The sequence below is a fragment of the Myotis brandtii genome, unplaced genomic scaffold, assembly GCF_000412655.1.
Source record: "Myotis brandtii unplaced genomic scaffold, ASM41265v1 scaffold613, whole genome shotgun sequence".
In the NCBI taxonomy this organism is placed as follows: domain Eukaryota; kingdom Metazoa; phylum Chordata; class Mammalia; order Chiroptera; family Vespertilionidae; genus Myotis; species Myotis brandtii.
The window spans coordinates 1,447,864-1,466,679 of NW_005370332.1; the positions used below are offsets into that span (position 1 = coordinate 1,447,864).

General features: G+C 38.6%; 1 protein-coding gene across 1 annotated transcript in view; it reads right to left on the reverse strand.

Annotated features, from left to right (window-relative positions):
• Positions 1-18,810, reverse strand: part of LRCH2 (leucine-rich repeats and calponin homology (CH) domain containing 2) — a 111,329-nt gene extending 92,519 nt beyond the window's left edge. Inside the window, 2 exon segments of the mRNA XM_005879911.2 lie at positions 18,490-18,699; positions 18,702-18,810. Coding sequence (XP_005879973.1) covers positions 18,490-18,699; positions 18,702-18,798 — 307 coding nt within the window. The 5' untranslated portion in view covers positions 18,799-18,810.
• Positions 18,811-18,816: the final 6 nt, after the last annotated feature.

An 18,816-nucleotide genomic window follows, 5' to 3' on the forward strand; every position in this document is an offset into this window, starting at 1 on the left:
CCCCCCCAGTGCACAAATTTTTGTGCACCGGGCCTCTAGTCTATACTAATAAAAGGGTAATATGCTAATTAGAGTGGATGTCCTTCTGGACAAAGTTGCAGCGGCTGCCTGAGGCTCAGGCAAGCTGCGGATGGCGGCTGCTGCTGCGAGGGCCCAAGGCTCAGGCAACAAGGGCCGGGCTGAGGTGCAGGCAAGCCACGGTGGCTGCGAGGGCCGAGGCTCAGGCAGCCATGAAGGCTGGCAGTGGCAGCAGCAGAGGCGTGATGGGGGTGTCGCCTTCCCCTGATGGGAGGGTCGCTTCCCACATAGGGAGGTCAGACTGTGGCTTAAGCCCGCTCCCTGTGGGGAGCAGGCCTAAGCTGTCAGTAGGACATGCCTTGAGGGCTCCCAGACTGTGAGAGGGGGCAGGCCAGGCTGAGGGACCCCCCCCCAGGTGCACAAATTTTCATGCACTAGGCCTCTAGTTATGTATAACAGGATATTGTAAAAATTAAGTGATGATATTTTTATGAAAATGTTTCTTACATACCATTATATTAGCTGGGCCACAAAAATATTCATTGTGGGCAGCATGCAGCCTGTGAGCCACGAGTTTGACATGCTTGAGTTAGTCTAACACAGTTGTATGGATGCTTACAGAAGGCATGAGACTCCAAAGGACTTTATTATTCACAGCATAGCAAGTGGCATGAGTGACATATTTGTATCAGTTCCCCTTGCCCTCCAAATCTCACAGGGGCAACACAGATGAGTACCAATGAATGTTTGCACATGCAGAACATCAAATTATAGAACAGGAACTCTTGAGCTGAGGGAACCCAGATCTTTTATAATAGATAGTAAGCATGCCTGCACTTTCTTCAAAGGGAGACATTATCTTTATTTTACTGGACAGTAACCATGATTTTCCTTTCCTCTGGAAAAAGAAACTACCTCATTCTTCTAAAAGACAGACCTGAACAAAGGTTAGTAACTCACAAGATGTGAAAAAAATATAAGACCCATGAAAATTATCTCCCAATAATATCATGTACATTCCTTATTAAGCAGATTAGAAGTTGCAGCGTCAGATAATATCTAAGGTAAAATAAATATCTTAAGTATCAAATTCTCTGTGGTCCTGCACTTAGAGTTGGAGATAGAGGCAGACAAATCTTGATCCGCACCTTCCAAACCTCATCATCCTTATGCAGCATCCTGATTTGACTCATACTTTATGTAATTCATTCAAACAAAATTCCATTAAGCCTTATGAAGTAGGCACTAGGTGTTAGGATAGGCAAAAAGTCCAATCAGACACCAACCCTAAGCAGTCCAAATCATTGTTCCATTCTAGAACCAAATACTATCTGCTTAATAATAACACTTCAGTGAAAGGAACTATTAGAAAAGAATCACCCCCACTTCCTTCTACTGAAATTATATTTTTTACAAAGCTGTTGTGGTGGAACCAGTACTGCATCATTTTGGGGTATACCTCAAAGTTTACAACTCTTACAGACTGAAAAAGGGTAACTGTTATTTAGCAAGATTAGCACTAAACTAGATCTGAGCTGCATTCAGATTCTACTGATTATTACCTATAAAACATTGTCAAAAATCACTTAATTAGCCCTAACCGGTTTGGCTCAGTGGACAGAGCATCGGCCTGCAGACTGAAGGGTCCCAGGTTCGATTCCGGTCAAGGGCATGTACCTTGATTGCAGGCACATCCCCAGTAGGGAGTGTGCAGGAGGCAGCTGAATCCATGTTTCTCTCTCATCGATATTTCTAACTCTCTATCCCTCTCCCTTCCTCTCTGTAAAAAAATCAATAAAATATATTTTTTTAAAATCACTTAATTATTATTCTTCACTATCTCAGAGCTATTGAAAATGAGTATATATTCTGCAACAATCTAAAATCCTTAGAGGAAGCAATAGAAATGGGGGGTATCAATTTGTACATAATAATATAAATGTTCATGAAGATAAAAAATAAAGTGATGAAAACAATTATATTCCGTTCCTATGACATGGAAAACATATACCAGAATTATATGTCTTTAAGAGAGTATAAAATTAACCAAGTATTTCCTAACATAAAATAAAAATCTGTGCTCTTCAGTAACTGATATTACCCAAATGTGAGCTAAAATCTGATTATTATGGTCTTAAATATGAATACTTCCTTATCTATTTTTCCATCTAGAAGAAATGTCAGGACTAGAGACAAAAGCAACAGGGAAACAGGAGGAACCGCAGCTGTCTGTCATGCAAGAATGGAGAGTGGCTTTGAAGTATTAGAGACTCTGATGTTGGAGTCTGATGGGAAATGACAACCCCATGGCTCCGGCATGTGCTTTCAACAGATGCTCTCTGCAAAAACAGGTGATTTCTTGATTCAGTATTCCATAGAAGGGCGCTGTCCTGTCATTCAGGACAAGATCATGAAAAGTCAGTCTATAACACTGACGCCTTGTTGACTGAGTAAAATGTATACATTACAGAATTTCTAAGCTAATCCATGATGAGTTAAAATATGAACCGTTCAGTACAGTAGAGAGAAAAAAAGTGTAAAGTAGACATTAGAAAAAAAATGAAGAAAAAATGCTTTAAAGCCAACAATTATGAGAAACAATAAGCAGACCTCACTGACCTGCAGCAACCAATCAGAGAAGGCTTCATTTGAGCACAGGCACTTTGAGAAGCAAGGGTGCAAACAAAAACAGATGCTGCAAAAAGAAACCACAGCTGCTAACCAGAGGGCAGATTACATGCATGCTCAGTGAGAAAAGGACTGTGAGTCATACAACTATTAAGCCACGTGGAAGGACAAGACTTTATTTTTAAAAAAAGGAAGAGGGCAGTTCTATGCACAGTTATCTGTAGGAAATTCTACAATGTATTTCAGTTTCACCAAGAAACACTGATTAATGAAGAGGGTAATGACATTCAGACATCCAAGTGATGTTTAACCCTTATAAAATTTATTAATGTACTGTTAATTTGGCATTTCGAATCAATGTGGTATTATTTATTAAATGGTTCTTGAAAAACTTCTTATATTCAAAAAACAAATGTTATAACCTCATCACATAACTTTTACTAAAATAATTCCAGATGCGGGAGAAAGATAAACTTGAAAATGAACCATAAAAAAACTAGAAAAATATTTTAGTGAATAGTCATTTAATATTATAATGGGGTAAGACTTTCCAAGTATAAGATAAAGGAATAATTCACAAATAAAGATATTTCTGGACTTAGCTACATAAAAAAGAAAGGAAAACTGCAGTCTATCAAAAGCAAAATGATACCAACGACTCATAGATAAAACCTCAGCCAAGGACACAAACAGATTTAAAAATTAAAATTATCAAAGACACATGAAAATGTTCAATCTCACTGTTAATCAAAAGAAAGATAATGAATAAGATACCATAATTCACCCAACAGATGTAAAGGTTTGACTCTGTGTTGGCAAGGCTACTTTGAATTGAGCACTTCCATACATCACTGATGGGAATTCAAAATGAAATAACCTGTCTTGAAAGCAATTCTGGCAATATGAATCAAGATTCTTTATTTTTTTAATACCCACTGGTCTAAAATTAAGTCTCTAGCAGTTTTAAAAAACAAATAAATATGCATAAATACGTGCATTTTAAGATTATTTAAAATAATAAAACATTAGAAACATTTTAAATGTCCAACAAATCTCTTGCAGCCTTTAAAAATGTATTATAGACTTAATTCCTTAATGTGGAAATAAGAATGTTCCAGTTAAATGACTGGAACATCTATAATAATCTATAATAATAAAAGTATAATATGCCAATTAGATCAGATGTCCTTCCGGACAACCTTCCGGACGAAGCCGGGCTGCAAGGGCCAAGGCTAGCCACTGCGGCTGTGAGAACTGAGCCCCTTGCACGAATTTAGTGCATGGGGCCTCTAGTTTAAAATATAAAACTACTAGAGGCCCTGTGCACGAACTCGTGCATGGGTGGGGTCCCTCGGCATGGCCTGTGGGGATTGGGCCGAAACAGGCAGTCCAATGCTGCCTGCTGCTCCTGCCTGCCGCTCTCACTCATCCCGGCCCAGCTGCGCCTGCCGTGGCCTCACGCCTAGTCAGTCCTGATCGGGAGAGGCTCGCACCACCGCAGCAGCGCTCGCCAGCCATGAGCCCTGAGTCTGGCACCTAGCCCAAGAAGGGGGGTGGGGGGACCAGGACGCAATCGGTCCTCCGGGTGGGTGGTGGGACACCCTTGCCTGCCTGTGATCCAGATCTGCCCTCTGATGTTTGTGCCGGTTGTCAGGAGCTACCTGGCGGCCGCTTTTATAACCTTTCTTCCTTTCGGAGCACATAGGGAGAGGAAGCGGCCACCATGCTGGAGGCTGACTTCCAGGAGGCTGCCAGCACTGTCAGGATCGTGCTGGCGGTGCCGGTCCATTGGTGCCTGGTCTGTTCTCCGGAGATTGGACCTGCAGGACTACTGAGGGAGTGAGTGGCTGCTGCCGGGCTGGTGGGCCGCCAGGACGGGTTGGTCAGCTGAGCAGCAATTCTGCTGTGGGAACACACTGACCACCAGGGGGCAGCTCCTGCATTGAGCGTCTGCCCCCTGGTGGTCAGTGTGCATCAGAGCGACCAGTTGACAAGTCGACCAGTCCTTCAGTAGTTCAGTTGCTTAGGCTTTCATATATAGAGATACACTTAAAACCTGCATTGTTTTATTAACCAACATCAGCCCAATAAATTCAAGACAACAAAAATATGTTTCACTATGTAAACAGTATGAATCAATTGTTTCCTTTAAAAATGTACATTTTATATACTCATACATATACATACAAAGACCTACAGGTATGCACAAGGTGATGAATGCGGGATATGAAGAACATATACCAACATTTCAATATTTATTCAAGGTTAGTGGAATGATGAGTGATTTGTGTTTTCTTTTCTATGCTTTTATTTTCCAAATTTTCTACAATAAGCAGGCATTGCTTCTGTTAACAGAAAAACATAATCTTATACTCTTTTAAAGGTATTATGTTTTACAAGGTGTAGTGAATTCTAAATATATATATTCAATTCATAAGAATGATATATGCAGCCACGGCCTGTGTGACTCAGTTGTTTAGAACATCATCCTGTGCACCAAAGGACTGCGAGTTCAATTCCCGGTTAGAGCATATACCCTGGTTGTGGGTTTGATTCCCAGTTGGAAGGTTTACGGAAGGCAACCAATCAATGTTTCTGTCTCATATTGATGTTTCTCTCTCCCTTCCTTGCTCTCTCTCTGGAATCAATGAAAAAAATGTCCTTGGGTGAGGATTAAAAAAAAGAATGATATATGCGGACAATTACAGGCTTAAGTTGATTTATATATAATCATTTAATTTTTATGGGGCACAACTTGTTCTGCTACCAAACTTTTATCACTATATTGAGTCATGTTATATTGCCATTCTACTATGTCATAATTTTTAAAATGGAGATTACTATGAAGGTATGCAATTTATAATGTCAAAATCATACTTTAATGCAAATTACTTTTAAAGCAAAAAACAAAAACTATAAAATCTGAATTGTTATACTTAGTCTGATTAATGAAGTAAGCAATGGCAAAACATGTCATCTCCAAGACATCACAATTGACACATGATTAATCTGACATTAATGTTCCTTCTGCCTGGGTCAAGATCAACTAGCCACTGAAAATAAAATGGATCTGCTTATACAGTATACTTTTTTATTTGCCTTAATTAAGACACCTAAGTACCTTTCTACTGCATGAGAAAAGAAAGTCTAATGTAATAATGTAATATGAGAAAACTCTGCATCAAACTGATTCCCCAGGGAAACTAGCAAGCCTTGGATTCCAAAAAGTACTGTAGTCCTTAAAGGAGAGTTGTAATAAAAAAGAAAGGGGGGGGGGGGCTACCATGCTAAATGAAACTAAACGCTTCACCTTTGATGTGTCCAGATTAAGACAAATTATACATGCAGTATACTATATACTGTGCTCCTTAAGAAAAATACTATATTTAGAGATTATCCTTACTTGAGCTATTTAACAACAAAGCACAAATATTGGATGCTGAAATTAAAAGTAAGTCAAAGTCAATTGACTAATTACAAAATGACAGATTCCACAAACCATGCCAAAGAAAATCCCACTAGTTTATGTTAAGTGGACAAGTGGCCCCTAAACAGCAGCACACTGGCAGCTATTAGTAAGACCAAATGGATTCAGTTTATCACAAACATAGAAAAGGCATGATCAGTATGGTGTTAGTGCGCATGTCCCAGTTCCACAACACAAAACTGTTGAAGGGACCAAGTGACAGACAACATGCACAGTGGGTTGCTCTGTTACTGAGGAGTCAACTCGAGATTGCAACTTTGCAACTTTAGACTTTCGGCTGGACAAAGAATGTCCATGTCTTGCCAGAATGAGGGAAGGAGACAATAAGCCTTGGGGCAGCCTCCCACAAGATAGGAAAGTGATTAAGAAATGATCTTGTGTCATCTGTCTATCTTGTCATGTACCACAGAGGATCACAGACTCTTCCTCCAAAATTTGAATCAGACTGTGGTTGAGCCTTGTCGATGTGGACTTTGTGGAGATGTGCATGATCATCAAGGTACCATGGCAGAGCCATTCCACTAAGTTATGTTACACACATTGAACAAGAAGTCGGCATATGAAATTGCCATGCTTCTTTCCATAATTTTAAGCTTAGAAATTTGAAAAACATTTCCTATCAATTGTTGCAGATAGGCAAAGCATTGAACCAAACACTAGAGGGAATTTTTGTATAGAATGCATTATCTGCTCTCAAGTTCAAATTCCTCTTGGGGGAAGCAATGTAAAGCTATTATGATAGGTTTATATTTTTTCAGAAAAGGTATTAAATTGACGGTGAATGCTACAATAGAGGAAATATATTCATTGCAACTGCACCTGGCTGTATGCTCATATTAAATAGTAACTTAAACATCTAACAAAAGAGGGATGGTTAAATTAAAAATGGCACATTCATACAATAGACTATTAGGCAGTCCCTAAAAATCATGATATAACATATTTTTCTTCAATGGAACAATGGCATAAATAAAATGCCAAAAGAACAACTTGGAAAAAGAGTATACAATAGACTATAATGGGAAGACTTTTGAGGCAACAACATTCTATTGATAACTGTTGAGAAAATTTAGTCATGAGATGATGAGGCTTTTTACAAAACAAGAAGCAGTGAACATAAACAGCAGTTGTTTATGAAGGCCTTTCAGCTCTGATCCTACTGAAGATGATAAACTTCGAAACCCGAAGGCAGGAGATTCATGACCTTAGCTTTGCTGATGGCAAATGGAAGACAGCAGACAAATGTAAGAAGATAAAACTAGACCAAGACATATGAAGACACAATTTTAAACAATTTACAGCTACATTGATAGGAAAACTGCTAAACCTAAGTTCAAAATGTGCATTTATCTCCCCATTTTCCTAAACTTCAAATACAAATATGATTTGTAAAGGTAGAATTTGTTTAAAACAACATATTAATCCTCAAAGCATTTTATAATTTCATATTTTCCATGCCAAACATATTAATGTCATAAACATTACTTAATATCAATTTTATTAGTTAACCTAAATATTTAAAAGCAGCCAACTATTCTAAAATAAAAAACATATCCAATGATGTAATATGACAATAATAAAAAACATAGAAAAAAACATAGCTAATTTGCAACAGGTAAAGTTTAATAATCATATATCTCCTTATGAAGCAATAATAAGCTGTTACTTCTTTTTTCTTTTCTAATAGTTTTCCATTTTTTAAATAATATAACAAAGCAGTAAAAACAAAAGTCAGGGAGACAATGAGGAGTCCAATTTGACTGGAGAAGAGGGTACATATATGAAAGTAGTGGGAAGCCCAGGGGAAAAGGGAAGAGACAAGTTGTGGAGGACCTGGAAAGGCACCGAGGCTTAACTGAACAAACTAGTTAAACACCTACTTAATAAGTGCACTATATACTGTGGTTGAGCCTTGTCGATGTGGACTTTGTGGAGATGTGCATGATCATCAAGGTACCATGGCAGAGCCATTCCACTAGGTTGTGTTACACACATAGAACAAAAGGCGGCATATAAAATTGCCATGCTTCTTTCTTATTTTAGTCCGCTAAGGAAAGTGTTGGAGTGGCAACAAAGTAACTATATTTAAAGAACTTCAAAATCAATAAGAGAAATGTAAATAATAAATAGCATATTTTTTCATTTTACAATGCAAATTTTCTTCTAATGTTAACATTTCTGAAATCCATGTCTGTGCTTATTGGGGTAGTGTTTTGGTTTTTTTCCAGAAGTTATTAAATTAATGGTGAATGCTACAATACAGGAAATGCGTTCATTGTAGCACAGGATCGCAGCTGCTATAACAGAGGTATAGAATAATTATTACCAGAAAAGGATCCTGGTCCTTGGCGGATCTGCCTAGGGTCAGCCAGTAGTGTGTGTTGACTTTGTGCAGGAAAAATTTCACAACAGGAGTCCAGATGACTATGAGGGAACATTTATTAAAGCTGGGGACAGTAAAATAAGAAAGGGTTTAGTATAGAAGAAGCAACAGGAGAACCTAGGCTGGGCTGCCCTCGCTCTCTGGGAAGTCAGAGAAAAGGGGGTCTTGGGAACAGGTTCAGGGGACTAGCCTGCTGCTGCCAATTGCTCCCCAGGTTGCAAGTCTCATGAGGTCCCTTAGGGTTTAGGACAGCCGTGGGCAAACTACAGCCCGCAGGCCGGATCCGATCCTCCTGTTTGAAATGAATAAAACTAAAAAAAAAAAGACTGTACCCTTTTATGTAATGATGTTTACTTTGAATTTATATTAGTTCACACAAACACTCCATCCATGCTTTTGTTCCGGCCCTCCGGTCCAGTTTAAGAACCCATTGTGGCCCTCGAGTCAAAAAGTTTGCCCACCCCTGGTTTAGGAGATGCATGCCTATAGGGGAAGAAGTGGGGGGAGAAGAAAGGAAAGGGAATAATGGGGGGGGTCCCCAGAGGGAGAACACGAGCTGCACCCTTTGTCTTGAGGCTTTCTTTCTCACAGGCAGGAATCTTAGGGGAGGTTTCAGGGGAGGGTTTCAACAGAAAATTCATCAGTTTTCTAGGTGTGTTCCTTCCGGGTCTTCACTAATTGGTCAGCGTCAGGGCAGGGAGTCCTCAGTCATCACAGCTGGTCCTGGTGTCGCCCACCTGGTTTTGCTGCTTTCTGGGTCTGGAGCTAAAATACAACTAAGACCTAGATATTATTTGTAGGGAGGTGACCTCCTGCATCTGCTGTAAATTGATGTCAGTGTGTGCAGCTATCTGTCTCAGTTTCCCTATTCCACTTGTCCTGGCTTACTGGCTTGTCTCAAAATAAGTCAGTCAGAGAAAGACAAATAGCATATGATTTCACTTATATGTGGAATCTAAAGAACAAAAAAAAATCAAACAAACAAAATTGAAACAGACTGATGGTTGCCAGATGAGCGGGGGTTGGGGGGCTGGGTGAAAAAGGTGAAGGGATTAAGAAGCTCAAATTGGTAGTTACAAAATAGTCATGGGAACCTAAAGTACAGCATAAGGAATATAGTTGGTAATACTGTAATAACTATGTATGGTGTCGAGTAGGTACTGAAAATATTGGGGGGTCACTTTGAAAGTATATGATTGTCTAACCACTATACAGTACACCTGAAACTAATACAAAGTAATATTGAATGTAAACTGTAATGGGGAAAAATTTTTAAAAAAATAAAAATCACCAGTTATATAAAGCATAGTTTATGTATTAGCTTGTTTTCACATTTTTAAGTGTTCAAAACAAGGAATAAGCCATCTATTGTTAAGGAGCTGGCTTACTCACTCCAGGTGTTTTAGTAGTCACAAGTGACAATCAGATTTGCATATTAGAAAGAGTACTCTGGCTACAATGTGAAGGACTAACTGGATTTGACCATGAGTGAGGCAGATAGATCATGCAGGATAGCTGTTGATGAGTCCAGTTAATGGTGAGGAGAGAAGGACCTGAACAACAATGGTGGTGAGAATAGACAGGAAGGAAACAGATCTGGAAGCTATCCAAAGAGCTATGACCACAGGCCTCAGTTCCTAACTAGGTAAAGACAGTAAGAGAGGGGAAGAGTCCAGAGTCATTCCCAAGTTTCTGGTTTGGATGACCAGGGGGTCTGGGCTCAATAACAAGAGTTGTTTTGTTTTATTGATATTTTAAGTTTGAGGAGGCTCTGGGATATCAATATTCATTTAGTTTCCTCCCTTTATGAGTAATTATAAAATCGGATCCTCCTTCAAGGCCCATCCTCGGTCTCCTTTATAAAGCCCTTTCTGATGCTCTACCAATACAAGTCATCTCTCTCACTTTGAACCTGCATTGCACTTTGTTTTCACTTATGACATTTATCTTACACTAGCACTTCGTTTCTTAATCTTGGCATCATTGGTATTTTGGACCAGATAAGTCTTTGTGGTTTGGGGAAGTCCTGTTCACTGCTGGAGCCTTAGTAGCATCCCTGGCCTCTACCCACTAGATGTCAGCAGCAACCCCAAGTTGAGACAATCAATATCATTCCCTGGGGGCCAGTCTTCCCCAGGTTGTGAACCAGCAATTTAGCCTATATAATAGGTATGTGAATACTTATTTTATACCACTATGAAATCATAATTCCTTAAAGGCAGCAACTTTACAACCTTGTCCATATACATAAAATAGATACGACAAATCTATTCTCACAAACTCATTAAAGTAGTTTAAAGAGACAATTATCTATGGTCAATTTACTATTTTTAATTTATAAATATCTTTAAAAGTAATTGATTTCCCATTGACACTGACATCCCCAACCAATTAGCTCAAAGTATTAAGAATCTACACATTGTAATTACTATTTTAAGAGGGGAAAAATTCTACACTGCACATTCTAAAATCTCTTAGGAACATAATCATTTAATGAATCCATTTTTTTTAGTGAAATCCAAATTCACAAATGTCCCAGAATTTAAACTCCACAGAGTTTAAATAAAAGTTTATGCCACAGTTACTTTATTTCTGCCTCTTGTCACCTTGAGTCCCTAATATTATACATAAAGGTCTGCTGATACTAAAGTAATTAATTTAAAGATAAAGTGACAACAATCTCTGTGACAAATTATAAGAGAGTACACAGAATCAACAATTTCCACAAACAGGAAAGGACTTACTTCCCTATTTAGAAAAGAACCACACTTTTCTTTAAAATTTTTCATTTTTTAATTTTCCATTGTTTAATTTACCCATTACAGTCCATTGACTGGTATTCTATAAGTGGAATGCTATCGATTTATATTTTATTTGAAACAGGAGAAATATAAATATTAAAAGTTAAACTTTGACCTTTAACAGACTGAGTGCACTAGTTTAAGGTAAGACTAAACACAACTTAAATTGTTATAAAACTGACTTGTACAGTTTCCTTTAATTACATTAAATGGTTCCCTGGAGTGTAAGATTATTATTTTTTCTATAAAAGGGAAGCAAAGAAAACTCTTCAAGAACTGATTAAGAGTATTACAATGCTTCAAGAAATATCCAAATATACTCAAAGTGTAGAGAAAAAAGAAATTGAAAATATTTCCCTCTCTAGGTCATGATGGTAAACAGCCTCTGTAGAAAGAGCATGGGCATCACACAGTTTAAGCATCCCTTAAAGTGGGCTACTGGGATGGGCTTGGAGAGAGTTATATGCCTTTTTGCAAAGTTTCGCTGTGTATCTTAAAACTTAAACAAATACCACCTCCCAGGATCAATATGCTATAAGTTCTCAATTGCTTGTATTTGTGAAAAGTGTCCCTAGCATAATCTCTTACACTGTCAATAAGGTTCTGGATTTTGCCCACCTTTATGCTTCTGATAATGAATATACAAATGCATGTTTATATTACCAATAATCTAAATCAAAAATTTAAATTTTAAGAAAAGTGTTCCTATAACCCCAATTCTGAAATATCCCAATCAACCACTTAGGTTCTCATGCCTGTAATACAATATATAAATTTTTTTTCTGAAAACATGATAAGTTCAGATATTCCAAAAGCATTTAGCTGCTTACCACACAGGCCTAATTCTAAACTGTGACTTATTCTCCATACTGACGCCTTAAAGCATTTTGCTCTACTTTATACCTTCCTTGTGCTCACCAAGCTTGCTTTCCCTGATGATACTACTTCACTTCTTGAAGATTAAAACGTAAGGCATTAGTGTCCCCAGACATCTACCTTCACCTTCATGTTTGCAAAAGTCAGGTTACTCCTGTCTTTCATGGCTAACAGCTCCCCATCCAGTCCTTGCTTCCCATGTACTCAAATGAAGGTCCTCCCTCCTCCTCTTGCATTCTAACACCGAACTCTCCACCAGTTCCCACCTCTCAGCCTCTGAGTGTGTTTGAGAAAACACAGAACAAGCCTTAGTTAACATCTTCCCTCAACGTACAATGTCATTGTCAACTCTGTATCCACCATGCAACTTCTCCCCTGAAATTCTGCAACTGTCCCTCCTGCCTAATCAAAACTTGACCCCATACTGATTGTTTACCTCAAGAGTCAGGAAATACCTACCTTTACAGGAAGCTTTCTCAAACTAACTTAACCCCCAATAAAATTAAGCCTTATGCCACAGTTCCACATCACTTATTGTATACTTTATAAAAGTGTACAATCTTAAATACTGTTACATAAATCTTTTCTAATCGTTACACAAAAACTGAACACATTCAACGATTTTATAACACCAAGGACAAAAACCATGTCTTTCTTTTCTATTGGCCACAATCATGTTTCCAAAGTTGGAGTTCGACAAATGTTTGCTTAATGAGTCTATTCTAAAATCATCAGAAAGAGAGACATGAAGACAAGCTATGCAAATACCACACACAAAACAAAAAATATTGTACACAAACAAAACTATATAACCTATGAAGTTCAACAAGCATTTATTTTTTCAGAAAAAAAATAAGCTATTTATTAGCATAGTGTTTAATAATAGCTTTGTTATAAGGAGAAAATGTGTTACAATGGAAATAACACTTGAATAGTGGGTGCTAGAGTTGGAAAATCTAGCTGCTGACCCACACTCTGCCATACACTAGCCATTTAGCTTTGGACAAATCACTTAACTTCTCTCAAGAAGGAGTACTTTGTACTCTGCCAAGCTCACAGGGTTATTAGGATACAATAGGATAATATATATGAAATTGCTTCAAAATTTATAAAGAGCCATATAAATGCTATTATTTTAATGAGAAACGTGCCCTCCAATTTAAGATAACATTTTTAACTTGCAAAAGGAAGAAATTAAAAGGTAACTGTTTATGCTATAGAAAAATTCATCACTGAATAAAATAAATAACTACAAGGTCCAGCAACTCAAAGTCAATATAGAGCAATTAAAATGTGAGTCAATACCCGCCAGTTTGGCTCAGTGGATAGAGCGTCAGCCTGCAGACTGGGTCCCGCAGGAAGGGTCCCGGGTTCGATTCCAGTCAAGGCACATGCTCGGGTTGCGGGCTTGATGCCCCAGTAGGGGGCATGCAGGAGGCAGCTGATCAATGATTATCTCTCATCACTGATGTTTCTATCTCTCTCTTCCTCTCCCTTCTTCTCTAAAATCAATAAAAATATATTTTAAAAATGTGAGTCAATTGTCAAAAATGTGCTTCACATTCAATTTTTCAGGGAGACATTTCTTACATAAAACAAAACAGATATTTGAATCAGGCCACAAAATCACAAACTCATTCCACTGAATGCACTGAGAGGGCCTTCACCTATGTAACAAAATCAAAATGTTGCAAAATAAAAAGATGAGTGGTTGCCAGGAATTGGGGGTGGGGGGAGGTGGGATAAACAGGAAAAGCACAGAGGGTTTTGAGGGCAGTTAAACTCTTCCATACAACACTTAATGGCGAATACATGTTATTATATATTTGTTCAAACCCACAAAATGTCCAACACCAAGAGTGAGCCCTAATGTAAACCAGGGACTTTGGGTGATAATGATGTGTCAATGTAGGTTCATAAATTATAACAAATGTGTCCATGTGGTGGGGGATTTGATAATGGGAAAAGCTATGCATGTGTAGAAACTCGTACTTTCTGCTCAATCTTGCTGTGAACATAAAACTTCTCTAAAAAAAAACAATAGTCCATTTTTTAAAAAATCAGATGCTGCAAAGTTTATCTGGCTCCATTTTACAATCTGATACAATGCACCATGCCCCCCAGTTGAAGAGGTGAACCAGCACATGTAGGAAATACTAGAGTTGACTCTTGGTTTACAGGAAAACATGTGATTAATCAGGACACAGCACAATCAGATGTATGTAAGAATTCATAAATCTGTTTCACAGACCTATTGTTTATGGGTATAAAGAGGTATGAAAAAGCAGAGGGAACAGCTGCAAGTAGGCTCAGACTTATTTGTAGCGTGGGTGACAAAGTCAAATATGACAGGGTAGCCACTAAAATCATTATCAAGTTCTCTTAAGGCCAACAGATTATCACAGTATCCAGACAGACGAAAAAGTTCTAGGCAATTTCCCTTTGTCTTGCCAAGCCTACCTATAGGTCATCAAAGATGGGACATTACAAGAGTCAGCTACTTTCCTAAAATGAGTTATCAACTTACTGACGCCTGTTTTTATGTCTTTATAGGGGTGATGATTTTAATCAAAACGTGTCAGGCAGGCAGATCTTTTCAAAAAGGTCACAAGCACAAACCATCAATTCGAGACTCAAGTAAATTAGCAAACTCTTCTTTTAAATGTTAATCTCCTGGAAGGGCTGCAATAATTAGTTGGCTTTGAGCTCCAACCCAGGAAAGGAAGCGGAGTGAAGCTGAAGAGGAAAAAAGAAACCAGAAAGGCAGCAGGAGGGAGAGGGCAGGTGAAGGAAAACAAGCTCCAGAAACGTAGAGAGGTAAAAAGACACAGAAGATCAACTTTGCCAACTGCTTCCTACTGTCCATTTTCCCTCATGGCAAGACTATTAATAGAGAAAACAAGATTTTGCTGCTACATATTTTGGGGGCACTATTTTCTTAATGCAAATTTACCAAACAGTATTAAATGTAAACCAGAGTAATGTGTGGGAACTGAAGAAACTATAGCTTCCTGGTAAGTTTTTATTCACTACAGACATCATATGATTTTTAAAAAATGAGTCTCTGATTCACACAAGTCAATTTAAAAGAATATTCAACTAGAACTTCTTAAACACTTAGTTACTACTTTGGATTTTGACCCTCTTAACTAATGGCTTTAGGTTTGTCAGTAAACTTTAATCAGTTCTCAGTCATTCAAACAATAAATGTATCTTGAGTGCCTTAAAAAGTAAGCTATTTAGAGTTATTTGATTGCAAATTAGAAGCACTAGGAAGACTTTGTCTAAAAGTCTCTTGGCCCCTGAGATTCTGATTTAATTGGTTTGGGGAGGGGCCCAGGGATAGTTTTGTTTTGTTTAAGAAAAACACTCCCTTGTGGTTTTAATGTGCAGCCAAGGTGGAGAACCACTGTCCTATTTCATCTGATGTATATGTAAGGAACAGCAAAATAATGCAAAAAGCCTTCCCTGCTTCCTTTGAAAATTTATCAATTTACTCTTCTTATCTAATTTTGTTTTAACCCAGATTCTCACCACCTCACACCTAGATTAACAGAATAGCTTCCTATTTTTCCTTTTTCCAGGCTCTTCCCAATCCAATAAACCATTATATGGTAGTCTAAGCAGTTTGGTTCTGAACCATTATCCCTCTGAGAGTCATTTTAATTATAGCAATATCAACAAACAACTGCTAATCAAACAAAGGATATACAATGCATCTATGTATGTGTTTGTGTGTATATGTGTGCGTGTGTATGTAAAATCTCAAACATGCTCTATTTTTCTTCAGTTCCACTATACCTACTTTCACCTTTCACTTATATATAACACATACTAATCTCCTTACACACTAAAATACCGCCCCTAAATAGTTCATGGCTGAATTTTATCAAAAAAATGGCAAATGAGTCATTCACAAATTTCTCATCTAAATTCTGAAGTGTTCTCACAAGGAACATACATTCACCTGAAAAAAAAGTAAAATGAAGTAGAATTATCTCAAAAAGTCCTGTGTTACTCTAGACCAGCGGTTCTCAACCTGTGGGTCGCGACCCCTTTGGGGGTCCAAGGACCCTTTCACAGGGGTCGCCTAAGACCATCGGAAAACACATATATAATTACATATTGTTTTTGTGATTAATCACTATGCTTTAATTATGTTCAATTTGTAACAATGAAATTGGGGGTCACCACAACATGAGGAACTGTATTAAAGGGTCGAGGCATTAGGAAGGTTGAGAACCGCTGCTCTAGACCCTGATAAAGTTCATGATAAATGAATGCTTTACCAAGAACAAATATGGTTCTGGTTTCTGTTAATGCCTGCTTCAGAAAACCAACTGAAGGGCTTAAAAGCCAACAATTATAACCACATGATATTCATATTTATGAAAAACATTATCAAGTACAACATAAGCAATATATAATGACAAGACTAACCAAGTATATGACTTACTCCCTACCTTTAAAGAGCTCTCCATCTCCTCAGAGACAGCAAGACACAAACATAAAAAGAAAATAAAGCCAGTACTAGCAAGTAAATGGTAAAGACAATAAATACCATGAGAATTCAAAGAAACAGGAGACTGCTATGTACTAAGGGAGTTGGAGACAGTTTCTTGGAAAAGCTGGGCCTTGAACAAAATTAAATAGGTGGAGAAAGGAAGTAAATCCCAAGCATGTGGATGACCTTGTACAAAGATGAGGCAGAAATATTTGAGGGGCAGGGAGTTAACCTAGTTGGAACAGAGGGTTCTATGTAGGAGCTTTGGGGGAGGTAAAGTTGCAATAGTAAATTGGAGCCAGACAGTAAAAGAAAGCCCTGAATGCCAAGCTAAGATGCTTAAACTTATACATACAGAGAGATCCTTTATAGGTTATAAAAGAAAAACAATATATCCCAATAATGACAGTTTGAAACCATTTATCTTGAAGCCTTTGAAGAACATACCAAGTAGTATAATATCTTGCCAATGTATTCATGAATATGTGAACATACTGTTTAGGAAATCTGTTCAGAGTGAAGGAGGAAATACTCAAACATGCTTTCCAAAATACAGAATCAGTGATCAATTACACATTTATAGTTCTTAGGGTAATTCCTAAAAGAATAATTGGGTGGAATAATTCAGTTTTAGGTTGTCCTCCTCTCCCCACCTTTCTCCAAGCACATACTTTGATTTAACAGCCAGAGACTGAATACACTGAAATCTTGTTATGAAAATAAGAAGCCATTTATTACTTCTCATTATGGGTGCATTTACTTGCTACATTGTTGCAAAATTGCTACACTATTAAAGTAATTTTGTCCATGATCTCTTTCAGCAAAGCAGATGAAAAAAGACATAAATAACAAATTTAAAGATTATGAAAAGCAAAAAGCCCTTTCATTACACCCAAACACACCTAAAATATTCAGCATTGGTTTATAAGGCAGAGGGGAAAGAGAGTGCATTCATAACAAAAAATGCCATCCACAACAAAGAGTACCAGAGAGTAAGTATATGAAGAACATTACAATAGCCAATTTTTCATCTAAAATGATAAGCCATTAACCCACAACTCCATAAAGAATGGAGTTCATTGTTTCTCAAAAATGCCCTTAAAATTTTGGGCTATTTCTGCTATAAAAATTAAGACTAACATGAAACAAGGATTCTTGCCCCTGGTAACTAGACATGTGATTAATGATTTAATTTGCAGCAAATACTAATTTAAGCACCATTACCTTCTCACCACCAGGAAAAATGAAAAATGTCGGTCTTTAAGGTATACGTGACAAGAAGGCAAGCATATTCTAAGACGATCAAAACACAAAATAAGAACACAAAAACCGTGGCAATACTGCTGTTGTACTATGAAAAGAGATATACCATTCTTGCAGGAACGTATGCCTTTAAGGAATATGTACAGATTACGATTTTATGTATTGTCTCTTCTCCCCCACTCCTGGAAAGATGGGAACATCCAGGAGAGTTGGAAGAAGTGCATTAAGGAAGGTGTCAATACCTCCCTCCCCACCCCTTACTAGGGAAACTCGCTTTAACAATAACGCTCTTTCACCCCCCACATAACACCCGGTTTCATACATCCTTCAGGCAGCATTCCTCCCCCTCCCCTATTCCCTTCTCTGCCCCCCACATTCACAAGCTGCTCCGACTGTGTCAGTATCGCCTCCCCGTGCACCCGCCCAGACCAGCAGAGTCCAACAACGCAGCCACGCAGCCACCCATTCCCCCCACCTCCTCGCCCTTAGCCCCGCTTTCCCTCGCCGCCCCACAGTCCCGTCCTGTCACCTGCTTGGGTGGTGTCCGTCAGGTCGTAACCGCTGCCCGGGAAGTCTCGGAGTTTCCTGCCACTGAGGCTCAGGATGCCGGAGTTGCCCGCCTCCTCCAGGGCCCGGTCCAGGCTCCTCGCGGTGTGTTGAGGCTGCAAGCTCCCCGGGTTCCACTGCGGCCCGTTGGGGAAAGGCTGCCCGAAAAGAGTCGGTACCGGGATGGGCAGCACCCACCGCCTCCTCCGGCAGCGGCACAACCACCGCTACTTCCACCTCCACCACCACCGCCGCCCCCACTGTTACCACCACCTCCCTGACTCGCCGCCATGTTCCTGGGAGAGAGAAT